Source organism: Vulpes vulpes, chromosome 2 (genome assembly GCF_048418805.1).
Source record: "Vulpes vulpes isolate BD-2025 chromosome 2, VulVul3, whole genome shotgun sequence".
NCBI lineage: Eukaryota > Metazoa > Chordata > Mammalia > Carnivora > Canidae > Vulpes > Vulpes vulpes.
In genome coordinates this window covers 21,850,236-21,867,601 of record NC_132781.1, presented here as the reverse complement: position 1 = coordinate 21,867,601, position 17,366 = coordinate 21,850,236, and the positions used below count along the sequence as shown (strand labels likewise).

At 38.0% G+C, this 17,366-nt stretch overlaps 1 protein-coding gene across 12 annotated transcripts; it reads right to left on the bottom strand.

The window, feature by feature from the left end:
* Positions 1-4,338: 4,338 nt before the first annotated feature.
* KRT222 (keratin 222) lies at positions 4,339-13,535 on the bottom strand. 12 transcript variants are annotated; one of them, XM_072747279.1, is made up of 8 exons: positions 13,276-13,519; positions 11,161-11,236; positions 10,371-10,411; positions 9,811-9,939; positions 8,861-9,081; positions 7,176-7,252; positions 6,864-6,999; positions 4,339-6,431 (listed from the first exon to the last, which is right to left on the bottom strand). In XM_072747279.1, exons 4-8 carry the CDS (start codon positions 9,925-9,927, stop codon positions 6,203-6,205), a joined length of 780 nt encoding a protein of 259 aa, XP_072603380.1. In that variant the 5' UTR covers positions 9,928-9,939; positions 10,371-10,411; positions 11,161-11,236; positions 13,276-13,519; the 3' UTR covers positions 4,339-6,202. The 12 variants fall into 12 exon arrangements, with proteins under 12 accessions (XP_072603380.1, XP_072603386.1, XP_072603385.1 ...); XM_072747285.1 differs by having other exon boundaries at positions 9,811-9,935; positions 13,276-13,448; XM_072747284.1 differs by having other exon boundaries at positions 13,194-13,437.
* Between the last annotated feature and the right edge of the window lie 3,831 nt (positions 13,536-17,366).

Below are 17,366 nucleotides of genomic sequence, written 5' to 3'. Positions count from 1 at the left end.
GGGGGGGATAGAGGGGTGGGTTAGGAACGCTCCCTAGTTGAAAATCCAGCTACAACTTATGATTTTCTTAACTATAATACAAATATAATATAAATATGATCCAGCTATACTAACCGTCTACTTTTCATTGGAAGCCTTACGGATAATATAAATGGGCAATGGTTAACTCGTATTTTGTGCCTTATATGTATTATATATTGTACTCTTACAGTAAAACCTAACTTTGTCTTAACGTTTTTTTTCGTTTTTTTTTTTGGGGGGGGGCATTTCTAGGCCATGCGGTTCCTCTGCAAGTTGTTTCAAGTCGTTGCAAATCTCAAAAAAAGTTTTCCCATGTATTTACTGAAAAAAATCCACGTGTAAGTGGATCGGCACAGTTCAAAACCATGTTGTTCAAGGGTCAACTGTACTTGAAATTGCCTTTTAATATAAAAAGGTCTGAGACATGTAAAAGATTAACGTAAGATACATGAAAGCTTCAGCAAGGATCCCAGTACTGTCTTGTCTCACTCCTTCAGCCTGGTTTCTTCCCTGCACTTGGGCTTATGGTGGGGCAAGTACGTTGCTGAGGCAAATGCTCTATCCTTGCATCACTTAGGCAGTCCTCCGCAGGTGCTGGATGTTACACTGTAGTGAGAAAGGGGTGGAACAGGAATGGTGGAAAAACAAAGGAGGAGGATCTGAGTGGAGCAGTAACATTAAGACGCTTTCCTACCTCCTGGTCTTTACTTAAATGTCAGACCTATTTAAAATTCCCAGTCTCCAGTCTCTCCATGGTCTGTGCTTCATTTTTTTTTTTTATATATATAACTCTTATCACCACCTAATATACTCTATTTGTTATGTATTTGTTTTGTTGTCTTTTTTCTTCCCCTCAGAATGAAGGCTTCTTGAAAGTGGGGATATTTCACATCAGAACAGTATATGGTACATCCATGTGCTCAATATTTGCAGAATGAATACATGGTTATCTCATTTTCTCTGCTTGGCTCTTTTTCCACTCCCAGAGATTTGTAAAATTAAGAAAGGAAGAATACAGACAAAATAAAATAGAAAAAAAATTTGTTCCCTGGTCCTAAAGAAATTAAGGCTGAAGAGAAAAATATTCAGTAAGATAGACTCTGTTTACACTGAGGTGTGTGTGTGTGTTTTCTGCCCAACGCTCAGATATGATCTTGTGTATTTTGCAGTATTTATGGGAACCACAGGACAGACTTTTGGAATGGCGATTATTCCTGGCAAGTATGGGATGCATCATTAATATGACTAAACTATTGTAACTATAAACGCTGTTAGGAGCCCTCACAGCAACCTAGTGATAAACCCCAGGGATAGTCTCAGGCCCAAGTAGTTTAGTTTTCTTTCAGGCAGCAAGACCCAGGAACTTGGCCTGCTTTCCTCTCTGACACTTAACTTTTTTGAGGTTCATCTTCCCTCCTACCCCCAAACAGGGAAACCTAAACTAGTAAGTGATTAAGCTGGATTGAAGCCCAGGTCTCTTTGACTTCTTGCCACAATACTGTGGGAAGAAGCTGAAAAGGGAAATAGGATGAGGGGTAGAAAGAGAACCAAGGCTGGGAAGGAAGAAGGAAAAGGAGAAAATGGAAGAGAATGAGGAAAGCCCTGTAGTCCTTGGATACTTGGGTGGTCTATGAACAGGCCCTAAGGAGGTCTAGAAGCCCTTTAAAATTCACTGTAATTTTTTGTGCTTCCTCTCCCACCTCCCAGTTAGAGGGTTAGCAGTTCAATAGATTTTCAAAGAGATCTGTGACTCAAAGATTTTGAACCAACCACTGAACCATGCAGTTTGTCTGTAGTATTTTCTAGTGAAGCTATGTTAAATGGATTTTTTCTTTTCTCTCTCTTTTAAAAGATTTATTTATTTTAGAAAGAGAGAATGAGCAAGAAGGGCAGAGGGAGGAGAATCTCAAGCAGGCTCCGTGCTAAGCCCAGATCCTGAGGCCAGGCTCCATCCTAGGACCCTGAGATCATGACCTGACTTGAAATCAAAAGTTGGATGCTTGGGCAGCCCCGGTGGCTCAGTGGTTTAGTGCCGCCTTCAGCCCAGGGCATGATGCTGGGGACCTGGGATCAAGTCCCATGTTGGGCTCCCTGCATGGAGCCTGCTTCTCCCTCTGCTTGTGTCTCCGCCTCTCTCTCTCTCTCTCTCTCTCTCTCTCTCTCTCTCTCTCTCTGTGTGTCTCTCATGAATAAATAAAATCTTAAAAAAAAGTTGAATGCTTAACTGACTGTGCCACCCAGCACCTCTTAAATGCATTTTCCCCCTTAAAATAGGGAAAGGGAGGACAGAGTCCCCTTGCCAAATGGCTTGTAAAAGTCTGATTATAGTCAAAATGGTGAGCTAGGTTAATTTTCTCAGCTGTTTCTGTGAAAGCAAAAGTTATGGGTATTCAGTTTTTATCGCTAGAAATAATTGTGCGGGGACGCCTGGGTGGCTCAGCGGTTTAGTGCCTGCCTTCAGCCCAGGGCGTGATCCTGGAGACCTGGGATCAAGTCCCACATAGGGCTCCCTGCATGGAACCTGCTCCTCCCTCTGCCTGTGTCTCTGCCTCTCAATAATAAATAAATACAATCTTTAAAAAAATTGTGCAATATTGAAGCCCAGTAGATTTCCAGGACAGAGTAATTCACAGTGTTTTGTAGAACCTGACATATGATTTGCTTTTACAAACTTCTGTGTTGCCTGCAAAATACATTGAGGATTTGGGATGTGAGCTTTGACATATAATATGGAAAAGGATGAAAACATGGTGGTCCTGGAGAATCTGGGGGTATGGTCTTATCCGCAGACCTTATCTGAGGGTCTAGGGCAAGTGTCACGCAGGCCCAGTCTAAGCCACCTCCTGTTTTTTTTTTTTTTTTTTAAGATTTTATTTATTCATGAGAGACAGAGAGAGAGAGAGAGAGAGAGAGAGAGAGAGAGAGAGAGAGGCAGAGACACAGGCAGAGGAAGAAGCAGGCTCCATGCAGGGAGCCTGACGTGAGACTCGATCCTGGGTCTCCAGGATCACGCCCTGGGCCGAAGGTGGCGCTAAACTGCTGAGCCACCTGGACTGCCCAGCTGCCTCCTGTTTTTATAGTTTATTAGGACACAACCGCGCCCATTTGTTTCCATATTATTTTCAGTTCCTTTCAGCTACAAGGGCAGAGTCATACAGTTCCTACAGGGATCATATGGCCCGGAGAACATAAAATATTTGCTATGTTGGCTTTTACAGAACAAGTTTGCCAATCTTGGCTTAGGGTCTAAGTGTATAAAAGAAACTGGGAAGGCTTGTACTGATTGCCCATATATCTTACTTTAAAATGTGTATAAAATGTATAAAATGTGTGTCCATCAATATTAGCAATCTGTGTGTCCATGCTGGCCATAATTTGTAGACAAGCAAATTCTCCTCTGTGCACAAACTTTCTTTTGATTTTAGGTGTTGATCATTTGAGTAATGTGTGTGTACATGATATTTAACAAAATTTGATTTTGGCCCATGTCCCATAATAAGTTTTTAGAGAACGTTTTTGTACTTTTAAAACTACAATGGTAGGGCATTCAAATTAGGAAAGAATAATTCGTCTGGCAGCAATCGAATAATTTGATGCTTTTCTTTACCTGTTGTATTTTGAACTATTATGTAATCACCATCAGCTATGATTATCCTCACAAATTCCCAAAGACAATCTCCATCCAAATGGTACTGTATATTTGAGTAGTGCTTAGTCAAATATTTTCACATGTGTATTATTTCAAACAACTCTGTGATGTAGGCAGGGTAGGAATATTACCAAGGACCACCTTTCCCTTTGTTTTCAAGTGTGAAGTTGAGGACTAGGGACTCAAGTGATTCCTTCCTGGTCTCATGGGGAATAAGTGACAGCGCCCGGGGTGGGATCCTATCATTGTTAGTAACTGAAATTTCTCTTTACTTTCATATATTTGTATTTTGACAGATACAAAAGAGACTGAAGAATACTAATTTCTACTCATCCATAAAATGAGGGTAGAATCTTGTTGCACTGCTGTCAGGAATAGAGATCATGTATGAGTTTGCTGAGGACAGTGCCAGGAGCAGAGTACATGCTTTGCCAATGATGGCTACTATTATTATACTTTTCCCAGGGTTATGGGATTGTTTTGATTCTCTTAATTAGAATATACATTTATTAGAATGTACCATTCTTAACTTTTCTTTTGCCAAAAGAATATAAAAACGGTTATCCCTCCAGGTTACAATTTTTGCTTTATTCCCCAAGTGAGCTAACAATACTGGAAAATTAAACTCAATACAATGTATCAAACTCAAATAAAATGCGGCTTTGGACTTCATGTTTCAGTTTTTTTTTTTATTATACTGGTATCATTTACTTTGGTAAATTCCTATCCCGATTTAAAATGCCCCAAAGCAAATAAAACTTTTTAAAATAAATTCAAATACTGTATTTTAAAATGTACATCTTATACACACAAGAGCTGCATAGCAGAATTACTTTAACAAGCAGTTACATTCATGATGCCCAGTACTGTTTTTAACACTGCATATAGATTACACTAGATATATTGTTTTATTATGATTACTGTTGCTTAATACAGTAGCTTTAGTACAATAGCTTATATGATTGCATTTTTCAAAGCATTAATAAAGTTAGTAGCATAGCATTTAACTAATATTGAATGAAAACGCTTATGTACAGGATGTATTTTTTAGGTTGGATGCTTACACAAGAGTAAGCATTTAACATGCTGTCGTATCCTTGACAAAACAAAATAATCCCTTTTGCTAAATAGAATAAGACAGGCTAAAAGGAATTTAAAATAATTGAAAAAGAAAATTTAAAATTTTATATCCCTGTATTATGTTAAAGATTATTTAACATGATTTTCTCCTGGTTAAAATATACATTTTGTTCTATGTGAAATAGAGAAAGAAAGAGATTGCAAAGGCTGTACTAAAATTGCTAACTGAGCTGTAGCCCTTAGATGATATTTTAGCTGGGAAAAAGTATGGTGAGTTGTACTCAACATTTTATTCTGCTTAGAAAAAAAGTGATAGCCTATAAATTTCTAATGTTTTAAAACAGGTATTTATTGTTTAAGGTTTTAAAATAAATAAATATGCCTGTATTAAACAAATTAAGTTGTTTAAAAAACTTTGCAACAATACTTGATTTATTCACAAATATGTTTTCTGTCCATATTTATTACAGTTTGAACAATTTAAAAATGGAAATCCTGCAAATACTCATCGCTTAGATAACAATACTGTTATCTTAATTCACATAAATGACTGCAAGAAATATTTATAATGCTTTACATAGTATCTTATCTAATGCTCACATCAACTATTCCAATTAGTCACATTTAACTTTACTGATGAAAAAGTTGCGACGGAGAGATTTAGAGAACTCTATTCTAGTAACCATAGCAACAAGATTTTCATCTTTTGTTTGTGCCACTGGCCTTTTGATTTTTTGTAGAGGATACAACCTTAAAGTTCTTTGAATAAAGTAACTCTTCTGTAAATCAGATCATGATTACAAAAAGCTTTTGGATTAAGATTAATTTAAATTTATTTAATCATCAAATTAGCCAGGGGTGTTCTATAGTTTGCTTGGAATTGCTCGTGGAAAGTGGCTCTGTTATTTTTCTAAGTATGCAAATGATTGTCTCCAAAAAAATTTTTTTTGGTTATGTGAATTGTGAGTCCTCTTTAAGTTTGTTTACAATTGTTTTCTTTTTTAAGTAGAAAAATCTTTTTAGATATAACCAGTCATGGAATAATGATAAGTCAGTGTAATTCTTAATATAATCTAATCATACTTAAACAAATTGTTCTCTTTCCTTAGAATATTCAGACACTGAGTGAAATTTCAAAGACTCAACCAAGCCAAGCTTCACGCTTAGTTTCTGATAAAATTTCAAGAGAAAAAGAAGACTGTTTGGAGTAAATAAAGTAGAAACCATACTGAATTTCTGGTTTTATTTTGAAGCTCCCCCTCTTCAAAGAATACATCCATAAATGGATTCAGAGATATTTTGTCCCTGTTTGTTTTCTGAAGGGACACGCATTGATCATAACATATATACTTAATAACTTACATTTTGGGACAGAGGGTGGTCAGGATTATCCACATCCACCTTGGTCTACCCTAATGTCATTTTCAAATCAAGGAAAATACTGTCTTTGGATTAATTAGCTGTTGATGGAGGTTTGATAGAGGGGATACTGCATGATCTTCTCATGATAAGCCTGACTTCTATATCTGGTAGATTATCCTGCTTAGTCTGTAAACACCCTTCATCAGTGGCTGCTAAATGAAGATCAAATCGAAGAGAAACAGATTTTTTCCTTAATCGAGGGTTATCTTTAAAGAAGGAGCCTTCCCATTCTTTAATAACTTCATCCACTTTCTCTGTCCTGAAATGATAAAATAAACCTTTCCATATGAAAAAATATGGATCTATTAAAAATATATAATATGTATTCCATATGAAAAAGAAATCAAGAAATGTGTGTAATTCATAATTGAAACATTTAAAATTATAACTCACAATTTACATTGTGGAATTTATAATTTACACACTTTAAAAATCACACAGGTATAATTTCCAAGGAATTCTATGGAATTCTCATGTTTTGATTATATTTTTGGAAAAATGGTGAATTAAGGATTGAGTACTCTTATATCCGAGTTTTTGTTTAAATATATTTACTCATGTCAGATTTTAAAAATTGCAGCATATTAAAATTATGTTTGGAAACATGCAAAGATTATTGAGATTACTCAACTGAAGTTAATTTCTTTGCACGTGTTTATTATTATTTCTTAGTCAAAATTATTTTACTTACTGGATAGTGCCACGAGCCTCAGTGCTTTCCTTCACAATATTTCCATTTAGTATTGCCTGTTTGGTCACTGTTTCCACTTTTTCATTCTCATACTTTTGTGGGAGTTTTGTTGAAAAAGATATTTCATTTATAATGGCTGTGAAAATGTTATAGTGAAACATTAAACCACAATGTTGTAGTCCTAGTCCCAGAAAATTTATGTCAAACTATATTCAAATATTGCTTATTTTTGCTACTTTACAGTATTTATTTACAATCTCTATAAATGGCACTTTGCTTTTCAAGTTCGTTTGCTTAATATCAGAAACTCACCTGAAGGTAAAACAAAACCAACTCTACTTGTTGTAGGCTTTTGTTCTTTTTTCTCACCTTGGATACAACCATAATATCTGGAATTGGAAAGAATTATATTAGAGAAGCAATGCTGTATTAGCATATAATTAAATGCTTACCAATAAAAGAATGGATAAAATGTAGTTTATTCATACAATGGAAATATTATTTAGCAGTGAAAATAAATGAACTATGGGTACATTGTGTCTTTATGGATGAATCTCCCAAGTATAACATTGAGTGGGGAAAAAAAGGAAGTTTGTAGCTAATTTTATAAAGGTTAAAATAATATGCAAAACAATTTAGCATTTTGTTTAGGGAAACATATATACATATTAGTATAAAGGAATGTGTAAGACTAATAAGGATCAAATTCAAGAGCCAGGTTAGACTAAAGGAGAAGGTTGGGGATAGGAGGATATAGTTTAGGTGCCTGGGGTGGGGGTGGGGAGACTTCAACAACAGTGTAAATATTTCACTTCTCAGGCTGGGGGAAGTGCGAACATGAAGTTCATGACTTTTTTCTTGATACTTTCTTTTATATCTTAAATATAGCATAATGAAAATTTTACAAATTGTATTAAAGAAATATTAAAGACTGCTTTATCAACATCTTGAATGATTACGCATTAAATAAAATCCACACTTATTGTATTTAATAACAAATTAGAGAGGCGTGTGTGTATATTCACATAGCACTGTTTTAAGCACTTCACAAACTATTTAATCCTTACAGCAATCCTATGAGGTAGGTAATATTATCCCCATTTTATGGATGAAAAAACTGAGGTGCAGAGAGGTTCAGTAACTTGCCTGGTGTCACCTAGCTAGTAAGTGGTAGATTTTGAATTCAATTTGTTTTTCAAAGCTTTAGTAAATGTCAAGACTAATTACAGGTTAAGGTAGTTTCATCTAATTTTTTAGAGGAATTCTGAAGCAAGCAAGAATAAAGTTTTCTTTCTAGGAACATGTAAATTTGGAGGTTGTCCCATGCTCAAAGCCATGTGACCTTACAAGTGATTGCAGATTATGAAACTGAATTAGTAAAATTCTTCTTTTGATATTTCCATACCTTTTGTTATCAGGACATCTGGAAATCTTTTAAATCATGTACTCAGAACTAAATTGCTTTTCGTGGTTGTAATATAATCACATTATTATCATTATCATTATTATTATTATTACTATTAATTTTGGCTTTTGATCTGTGGTAGAAGTGGTCTCTGGGTGGGGAGATGTAGTAATAAGTGCATTTTCCAAGCTTTCTTTGTTTCTTTGTTTGTAATATAGGCTTTCTGTGGCCCATAGAAGGAACTGATTAACTTTTAAAAGGGATGAATGGCAAGGAAAGTGAGCAAGTTATGAAAGGTCATTCTTGTAGTGACTGAGAATTATTTACATTTCATTCTAGGCTGGAAGCAATCTTTGTCATGGCTAAAGTCCCTGACTGGCCATTCTCTTCATAATTTAGGGGGGCTGGAAATAGTTCTCCCACATATTCTTTGCAATGCCTACTAATCCTATATTGTTGTAGGAACCCAGTGAGCACATGGTGATGACGGATGGCTTTTTAGATGTAATTTCTCTGACTGTCTCACCAGAGACCTAAGTGGCTCCGTATTTCTGGTCACTTGCCATCAATGACTGTATATGGAATTAGGTACCTGATTTCTTCCTTTTCTAGGAGGCGGCGATAAGTGGCGATTTCTTGTTCTAGCCTCATCTTTGTGTTGAGAAGCATCTCGTGCTCTTGAAGCTGCTTTTCGATGCCACGCCTTACTTCCTGTAGTTCTTTCTCTAGTCCTTCAATCACGGCCTCTAGGTCTTGCAACTGCATCTGGTAATGTTGCTCGCTGGCATGTAGGGAGTTTTCAAGGCCCCTTTCCTGTTTTATATAGATCTTCATCAGTGAAGGAGTGAAACAAAGTGTGCTTCTGAAATTTGATTGGCAATGGCTTCATTCTATTGTGTTCTTTAAACTTTTGCAATAATGGTATATCACTTATGCAAAAGGTGTTTCCTTAGAACTTTGTTTATGACTCAAGTGAAAACAAGTTATATACAGATGACTAGAGAACTTAGTATTTCAACAGAATCCTGTGATAATTCTTACAGCAAGGAAAAAAAAAAAAGAATCTGCTGTGTGACTGACTTATTATCACTCTGATTTATTTGACTTTTTAAAAAATTGGAAATAGAGAACATCAAATGTTAAAGTAGAGCAGACTGCCTAGAAAAGGCATTTGGGGAAAGTGTTTAAATATTTTTTACTATTAGAAGTCTCAGGGGGTGGGGAAGGAAGACTCCCTGCTGCTAGAACTTTGGATAATGACAAAGGCTATGTTCTCTCACAACAGCAGTTAGAGGACTCCAGGATGAGAAGCAAGGATTCCTTCCTTTTTACAGGCCTGAACTAAACCTTGAATGACCTGGTAAAAGCCATGGTCATGATGGAGGGATGGAGGGAGGTAATTGTACGGGGGGACCAGGGATAGAATTCAGTGGTCTTGCCTTTCAGTTTCTCAGTGTAAGGTAAGGGGCATTATTCCTTTCTCTCTTAATCAACAAATGTCTGGGGACTCAGTGGGCCAGTCGGTTTTGAGATCATTCTCACCACCGCCTGGAGAGATTCAATTTCCACTTGCAGGTGCTGCCACTGGCGCCGAGCTTCTTTGAGTTCTGCTTGCGCTGCCTTTAAAGCCTCTTCGTCTTTGTCCATTTTTTTGCTCATATCTTCTTCTAGCTTTAAGAAAGCCACCAGCAACAAGAACAACAAAAACAAAGACCACTCTTGAAAATGAGACCTTTAAAAGTAATCCTAGAGGGGCGCCTGGGTGGCTCAGTCTGTTAAGCGTCTGCCTTGGCTCAGGTCAGGATCCCAGGGTCCTAGGATTGAGCCCTATGTCAGGCTCCCCGCTGAGCAGGGAGTCTGCTTCTCCCTCTCCCTCTGTCTCTCCCCCAGGCTTGTCTTCTCTCTCTCTCTCTCTAATGAATAAATAAAATCTTTAAAAAATAAAATAAAATAAAAAATAAAAGCAATCCTAGAAACATAGATAGGTGCCTCATCATTTTTTCTTTAAACTGTCAAATTTCAAACGTGTGTTTTAGTGCTTGGGGACTAATTGGTCAGGTATGGGAGCAAGTGAATTGCATGCTCAGTTTCAGTGTTCTCACCTATAAAATGAACCTCAGACGTCTCTTCCTACGATGACAGTCTATGAAATGCAGAGAAAAATACATCTATTTTAATGAAAAGTAACAGTTTGTAGGATCTAAGTTTCAGACCTCTGATTCTTCACTTTGTTATTTATGGCATTATTAGGAAAAGGATTGAAACTCAGCTATTATTTCCCCTCTATGTTTCTTGTAGACTGCTTTGTAAAAGCAGATAAACAGTTCTATATCTTAAACCAATTGATTCTGGGACTGGGTATATGGACAGCGATTAAATACTGCTGGGAAGTACATTATGAATAATTTAGAGAATTAGGTTATCATAGGCATTAGAGGCTCTAAAATAGACTTCCGTAGAAAGAGAACCCACTGTTGATTTACCTTTCGCAAACGATCTTTTTAGAAAGCATGCTAATTTTGGGTATCTAGGGAAGTAGCCAAAATTGCATCTTTAAAGATTGTTTTCTACATGCCGTCATATTAAATAACAAGTGGAATATGTTATATTGGGCTTTAAATGTTCTTATGCTGATGTTGAAATCAAATGAAAGTATCTTTTGACAGAATTCTCAACATTTGGCCCCAAGAGCAGCAGGGGTGATGTATGGAATTGATTGCAGTACTTTGAAGCAAAAGTGGCAACTTATTAATGCTTTTATAAAAATGCACTTTGAAATAAAAAATTTTAATTTGATGGTAAAATAGATTTCTTTTTTTAAAGAAAGCATTGCAGTAAATGAAAGTTCACAAATAAAGTTTAGGGCAAGGCATTAAAGAACAAAATTCATACTTTTTTTTTGGTTTGTTGTATCACTTGTTCCTAGCGGTAAGATGGCAAAGTTAAGCAGCAACACATCGCAGAGCAGCTACAAAAGAGAATGTCAAGAATTTAGGAACTAGGAGAGCATAAAACTGCTCGTATCTGCTGGTCTTTTGGATTTTGTTTGGAACTGGCAGCTTGGATTGTGCGGTAGCTAGATTCCGAAGTTGGCCCTCGAAGATCCACACCTCCCCAGATTCATGTTCTTGTGTGGTCCCCGTCTGTACTAAACCTGGGCAGACTTTGTGTCTTACTTTAGCCAGTGGAATGTGGCAGAAATGCCAGTTTTAGCCCTAAACCTCAGGAAGCCCTGAGAACTTGCACTCCTGTCCTTTGGGAAGCCCTGGGCCAACCTGTTAAGAAGTCTGGATACCCTGCTGGAGAGATCAGTAGAGGCCAGGTGGAGAGAGACCCCGAGGCGACAGGGAGAGAGAGCAAAAGACCCAACTGTCTCAGCTGAGCCAGCTTTCCAAAAATCCCCTGCCAAGGCACCAGATGTGTGAGTGAGGCACCTTGGGGATCCCAGGCCAGTTGTGCCCCAAGATGATTACAGTCTCAGCCAGTGTCATGCACAGCAGAAGAATCACTCCCACTGAAGCAGTCAACCCACAGAATCATGAGAGAATGAATGCCATGGTTGTTTTAATTCACTAAATTTTGAGGTAGTTTGTTCTACAACAATAAGTCACAAAAAGCTTATGTTTCTTTATTTTGTAATAATTAATCAGGCTTCCCTAAATTTATTCCAACTGACTTTCTGATTTCTTTGAAAGAAAAAATCCTCTAAAGTAGATATACATTAAAAAGACTCTAAACAAAACTTACTATAGCCTTGCCTTTTCACTTTAATTTACTAATTTTGACGTTGTGACTTACAAATTAAATAACTTGTATTGGTACCATTGCAAAAATAAAATGTTGATTTGGTCTATATTTTTCAGAAATTGTTGTCTAGTAATTTTTTGCCTTCTCTTTGCAAGAGGTGAATGAACTATTCCAACACTTAAATATCCCAGTGACTTTGCCTGATCTAGGATACTGCTCATTCTTTGTGAAGGCTGAAAATATTACCTAGAGGTGAAATTTATACTGTTACCAAAATGAATTGCTAATGAAATAAAGTTCTATGATTTCCTTGAAATATTTTTTCTCCTGTTGGGCATTGTTCTTAAGTTCACTATTTGGGTGCCTAGAATAGAATTTGAACTCAGATACCAAAGTTAAAAAAAAAAGAACCAAACCAAAACACACAGACAAAAATCCTTGAATTTTTAAATCTTCTTTCTAAAATATTTGTTTGTACAGTTATTTAAATGTGTAAGATCTTAATTAATTGCTAAGTGTGATTGTCACTTTAAAGCAAAGTAAGTCTATGAAATTAGGATTTAGGCTTTATTCAACTTAGCTCTCTCTCTTTTTAATACTTAAATATTTCATGACTTGTATTGGAAATAAACATTTCTCATCTTGTAGCACAAAACAAAAATCTCTAAGTGGAGAGTCCATATCAATTTGGGGAATTTTGATTGTCCCAATTTATATTACTGTTTCTGAATGCCACCTTCACATACTTAGATAATTTCTATTTATAACAATCTGGTATACAACTGGTGACAGAAACCTTTCAGAAATATTTTATCTGGTTTTTTATCTCTACCAAGTGTGCAAGCTAGTAAATCTTACCCTAAAGCTTGCCATTTTAAAGTCGTTATTTAAACATTCTCTATAAATAACTCTGTAATAATCTTCGAAGGGTATTTGAAATGCTACCTTCCCGAAGGATGTCTGAAAGAGGTTAGATCGCCCCATTTTATTGCATGTTGGCCCTATGTTTTGTTAACGATAGGAACCTCATCACTGATGTAAAAATCATCAATCGACATTAACCGAATGACCACTGAACGGTATCATCAGAGCATTTTCCCCCTGTGGTCCCAGTCACATCGCAGTAAAACCTAAATTCCTTCCCCAGTAGACGCTGCATCCAAAAGGAAATACTGTACCTCAAAGAGGCCGGGACAGGAATTGGACAGACAGGGATTGTCTCCTTATCCTGGAAGGTGCCTGTCTGTATGAAATCATTACCTGGATCCTTGTTGAGAGCACGGTCTCTATCTGATTTCTGGTGAGGAGCTTTTCATAGTTTGCCCTGATCTCATTGAGTAGCTGGGACAGCTCCATTCTTTTCCCATCCTCCACCTTGGCTAAGTGAACCTTATCGATAGGATGAGTCGCTGCGGCAGAGCTGGTCTGTCTGCGTCGAGCAGACACAGAGCTCCGTGGAGCCTTAAAGACGCAGAGCTCCCTTTCCAGAACCGCGTTGCTAATCAATTAGGCAAATATGCAAACCCCTTTCTCCTACTGTGGTTGGTGGAGTAGATGCGTCAGGCTCTCCCTAGGGGAACGGAAAAAGGAAAACATCCTCAGCATTCCTGAATAGGGTCTCTTGTAAAATTGAGCACTTTGGGGGGGGTGAGGGTGGGGTGGGGGTGGGGGCAATTTATCATGTATCTAAAGGAAATGGGGAAGAAGGGGAAGAAAATTGTATTTTGTTTTCCCCAAAGACCCTGCATGGCAATTAATCAGGGCTGAAAACATGATAGCTAAAATTTTATTTTATAGTTTCTCTTGCCTTTTCGATTATTTAAACAGAAATGCTGTGGTGGGGCATTAGAATATATCGGAAATCTTCAATATTCTGACAGGTTTTGGAAAAAGCTGCCACCAGATGAAGCTGACAATTGTCATTAGCCATGAGACTGATCATATTTCTCTCAAATGCATACATGTGTGGTTCATGGCAGGCAGTTGGCCCCATGACAGTTTGATGTCTTGAGGCCGATACCCAGATGAAGCTATAGCTGTAGGTAAGCGCTAATAAACTGTGAGAGCTGGGAGTTAACATTTCCAATATTTTAACAAAGTTGAAGAAATACAATCAGATGGTCCATGTCCAGGGGGGATTCACTGAGTAAGATTCACCGTAGGGGTTACTCCTTTGTGAGTAAACATATAGTCAGTGACAATTCATACCTGTAAATAGAACAAGTGTGCTGCTCTTCTAACTTTAAGAAGTGCCTTTATATCTATCATTTTATCTGAACTTCACGATCCCTGTCACTTTGTAATCTGAAAAGGTGACAAGCCTGAGATGGGAAGGATTGAGGTATCTTGCCCAAGGTCATAGGGCAATGTCATGGCATCTCTGAGACTGGAACTGTGCGACCTCTTTGTTGTGTTCCATATATTGCCCCATCTGCCTCTGCATTCTCTCTCTCCTCACCTAAATTCCTTGTTTACTCTGGCCAGCCAGCTGGCCAGTCACACATTAGAAATGACTGAAATATTTTCGAGAATAGACCTATTGTCATTGTTATTTGTAGAGTGGCTTGGCTGGAGTTGTATCCAAAGAGTAGTTCAGGAAATAATCAATCCTTGGCTCCAGCATTCACAGGGCCTTTGAATGTGCATTGTGTTTTTTTAATTTCCGAATTAACTCACTGCTGGCTAGGGCAGTTTGTGCTTGGACATTCCTACAGTCCCTTGTAAACAAAGCTGGCCATCTATTGACCCTGCTGAGAGAGAGGGGTTCTGGTCATTCCTGTCCTCTGTTTAGCCTGACCTATGACCTCTTTCACCCTTCCCATCAGCCACAAATGATTGTCCTAAATAGAGATGGACACTGGGCCAAAGGATAGCCAGTCGATGGGGCAGAGACCTATGAGGCAGTCTGATATAAAAACTCTGGCTAAAGAGAGTCAATTATGATTTTTTAAAAAAGATTTTTATTTACTTATTCGTGAGAGACACACAGGGAGGGGCAGAGACATAGGCAGAGGGAGAAGCTCCCCTGTAGGGAGCCTGATGCAGGACTTGATTCCAGGACCCCAGGATCAAGCCAAAGGTAGATGCTCAACCACTGACCCACCAGGGCACCCCAAGAGTCACTTATGATTATCTAGACCAAACTGATAATCTTTCTTGGTAATTGAGACTGAGAAATACGAAAAGAATCAGGTACTTGGTAGTGGGAAGACAAGCAAGAAAGTAATGAATTGCAATCATTACTTTATGTACCTCCTGCTAATCTCTGTGGAAAATACAGAAACTGAATTAGATTCCACAGAGGGGCTGGTCTTGGCAATCTGCATTTTAAACAGGACTCCCAGATATTTCTTATGTCCCCTAAAGCAGTGCTTTCCAATAGGAATATAAGGCAAGCCACAAATGCAAACCACATATGGAATTTAAACTTTCTAGTAGTCAAATCAAGAGAGATAAACAGAAACAAATGAAATGAATTTTAATATTATGTTTTCTTTAACCTGATATAGCCAAGTGATAATTATTTCAACTTGTAATCAGTCTAAAATATTAATGAGACATTTTACACTCTTTATTTATTTATTTATTTATTTTTAATTGGAGTTCAATTTGCCAACATATAGCATATCACCCAGTGCTCATCCCGTCAAGTGCTCCCCTCAGTGCCTGTCACCCAGTTACCCCGTCCCCCCACCCACCTCCCCTTCCACTACCCCTTGTTCGTTTCCCAGAGTTAGGAGTCTCTCATGAGCTGTCACCCACCCTGATATTTCCCACTCATTTTTTCGCCTTTCCCCTTTATTCCCTTTCACTATTTTTTACACTCTTTATTTTTGATATTATCTTTGAAAGCCACTGTATATGTTAATAGCCCATCTCAATTTGGACCAACCACATTTCAAGAGCTCGATCGCTGCATGGGTAATGCTATTGTGTTGAACAGTACAGCTCTAGTAGTTGGTCTCTACTGTCTCACACTAATGAGAGTTCCATGCCTGCAGCACTCTACATGAATCTTAGGTTAAAGGAAATAGTGCTAGATTTGGGTGGGGGGTGGGAGGCAGGTGTGGGGAAGAGGGAGGGAGACCAAAGTAGTATTTAGGAATGTATTCTACAGGGACACCTGGGTGGCTCAGCAGTTGAGCCTCTGCCTTCTGCCCAGGGCATGATCCCGGGATCCAGGATCAAGTCCCACATCAGGCTCCTTGCGGGTAGCCTGCTTCTCCTTCTGCCTATGTCTCGCCTCTCTCTGTGTCTCTCATAAATAAATAAAATATTTAAAATAAGAAAGAAATGTATTTTACAATAGAAAATTGCAGGTTTTGTGTAATTTTCAGTACATTAACGATAGTTAAACCCTTTTCTCTAATGCTTCGAAAATCACAACAGAATGCAAATAAGCAAAGGTGTCACAGGGACCAGCTTGAGTCTGCTCTAGTTATCAGAAGTAAATCATTTGACAATACTGCACTTTATTAATAGGAACTCATTAGTTATAACACATTTCACAATTGCCAAAATGCTATGGTCGAGGACCCTGGCTCTAGGGATATTCATGACAGTGAGCCCCCAAGAACCTTGGGAATTAAAATTCAGAACTGAAGGCCATTCATTCAGTCATTTGGTTATTGGATGGCTACTGTTTGCAAGAAGTGTGCTAGGCACAGAGAAGTTCTGAAGAGGAGAGGTGACCTCTTGGGACATGTGGAGAAAAGATGGAGAAGGTATTATGGAAGAAATGGTAAAAAAAAAAAAAAGTGGTCAGGGCCAGCTCGTGGAAAAACAGGTGATAACGGCTGGGTTTTATTTGGCAAGTAAGTACTGGAGAGTCATTGCTGGTTTATGAAAGAAGTCACATGGTCGGATTAATTTGGAAATAGTGCAAAAGATTTCAGAGTAGGGACACCAATTAGAGAAGCTGTATTAATGAAAAAGAACATAAAGCTACTTCTGAGGTTCAGGGTGAGAGATTCTAGGATACTGAATTTGAGAACAGCTGTAGGAATAGAGCAGGGGAAGCAGGCATGACCTCCAGAGCTTTTTAGCAAAGGGCAGCTGTTTATAAAGGGAAGGGGAGGTGGGGACAGAGGTGACTCAGGCTTGTACTCTCTGTACCTCGAGTACCTGTGATCCTGTGATCAGAAACAAGGAAGACAGGAGGATAATCAGATTAAATTCAATCTGGATCCTTAAAGCATCAGGGTGTAGTGGGAAAAGACCAGGGATCAAGCCTCTGCCTGCCAATTACTAGCAAGGTGAGCTTGGGTAAAATACTGATGCTCTTTGAACTTAAAGGACCTCATCTGTGAATTGAGATTAATGATACACTTCTCACGTTACTACCACAGCTG

Bases quoted from the DNA above. Each gene is read 5' to 3' on its own strand.
- KRT222 (XM_025995717.2), bottom strand. From the start codon at position 13,371: ATGGAGCTGTCCCAGCTACTCAATGAGATCAGGGCAAACTATGAAAAG. The intron at 9,940-13,275 runs GTAATGATTTCA...GCTTTCTTAAAG, and splicing joins TGCTCTCAACAAGGATCCAG to CTAGAAGAAGATATGAGCAA. The intron at 6,432-6,863 runs GTAAGTAAAATA...TTATCATTTCAG, and splicing joins GAGGCTCGTGGCACTATCCA to GACAGAGAAAGTGGATGAAG.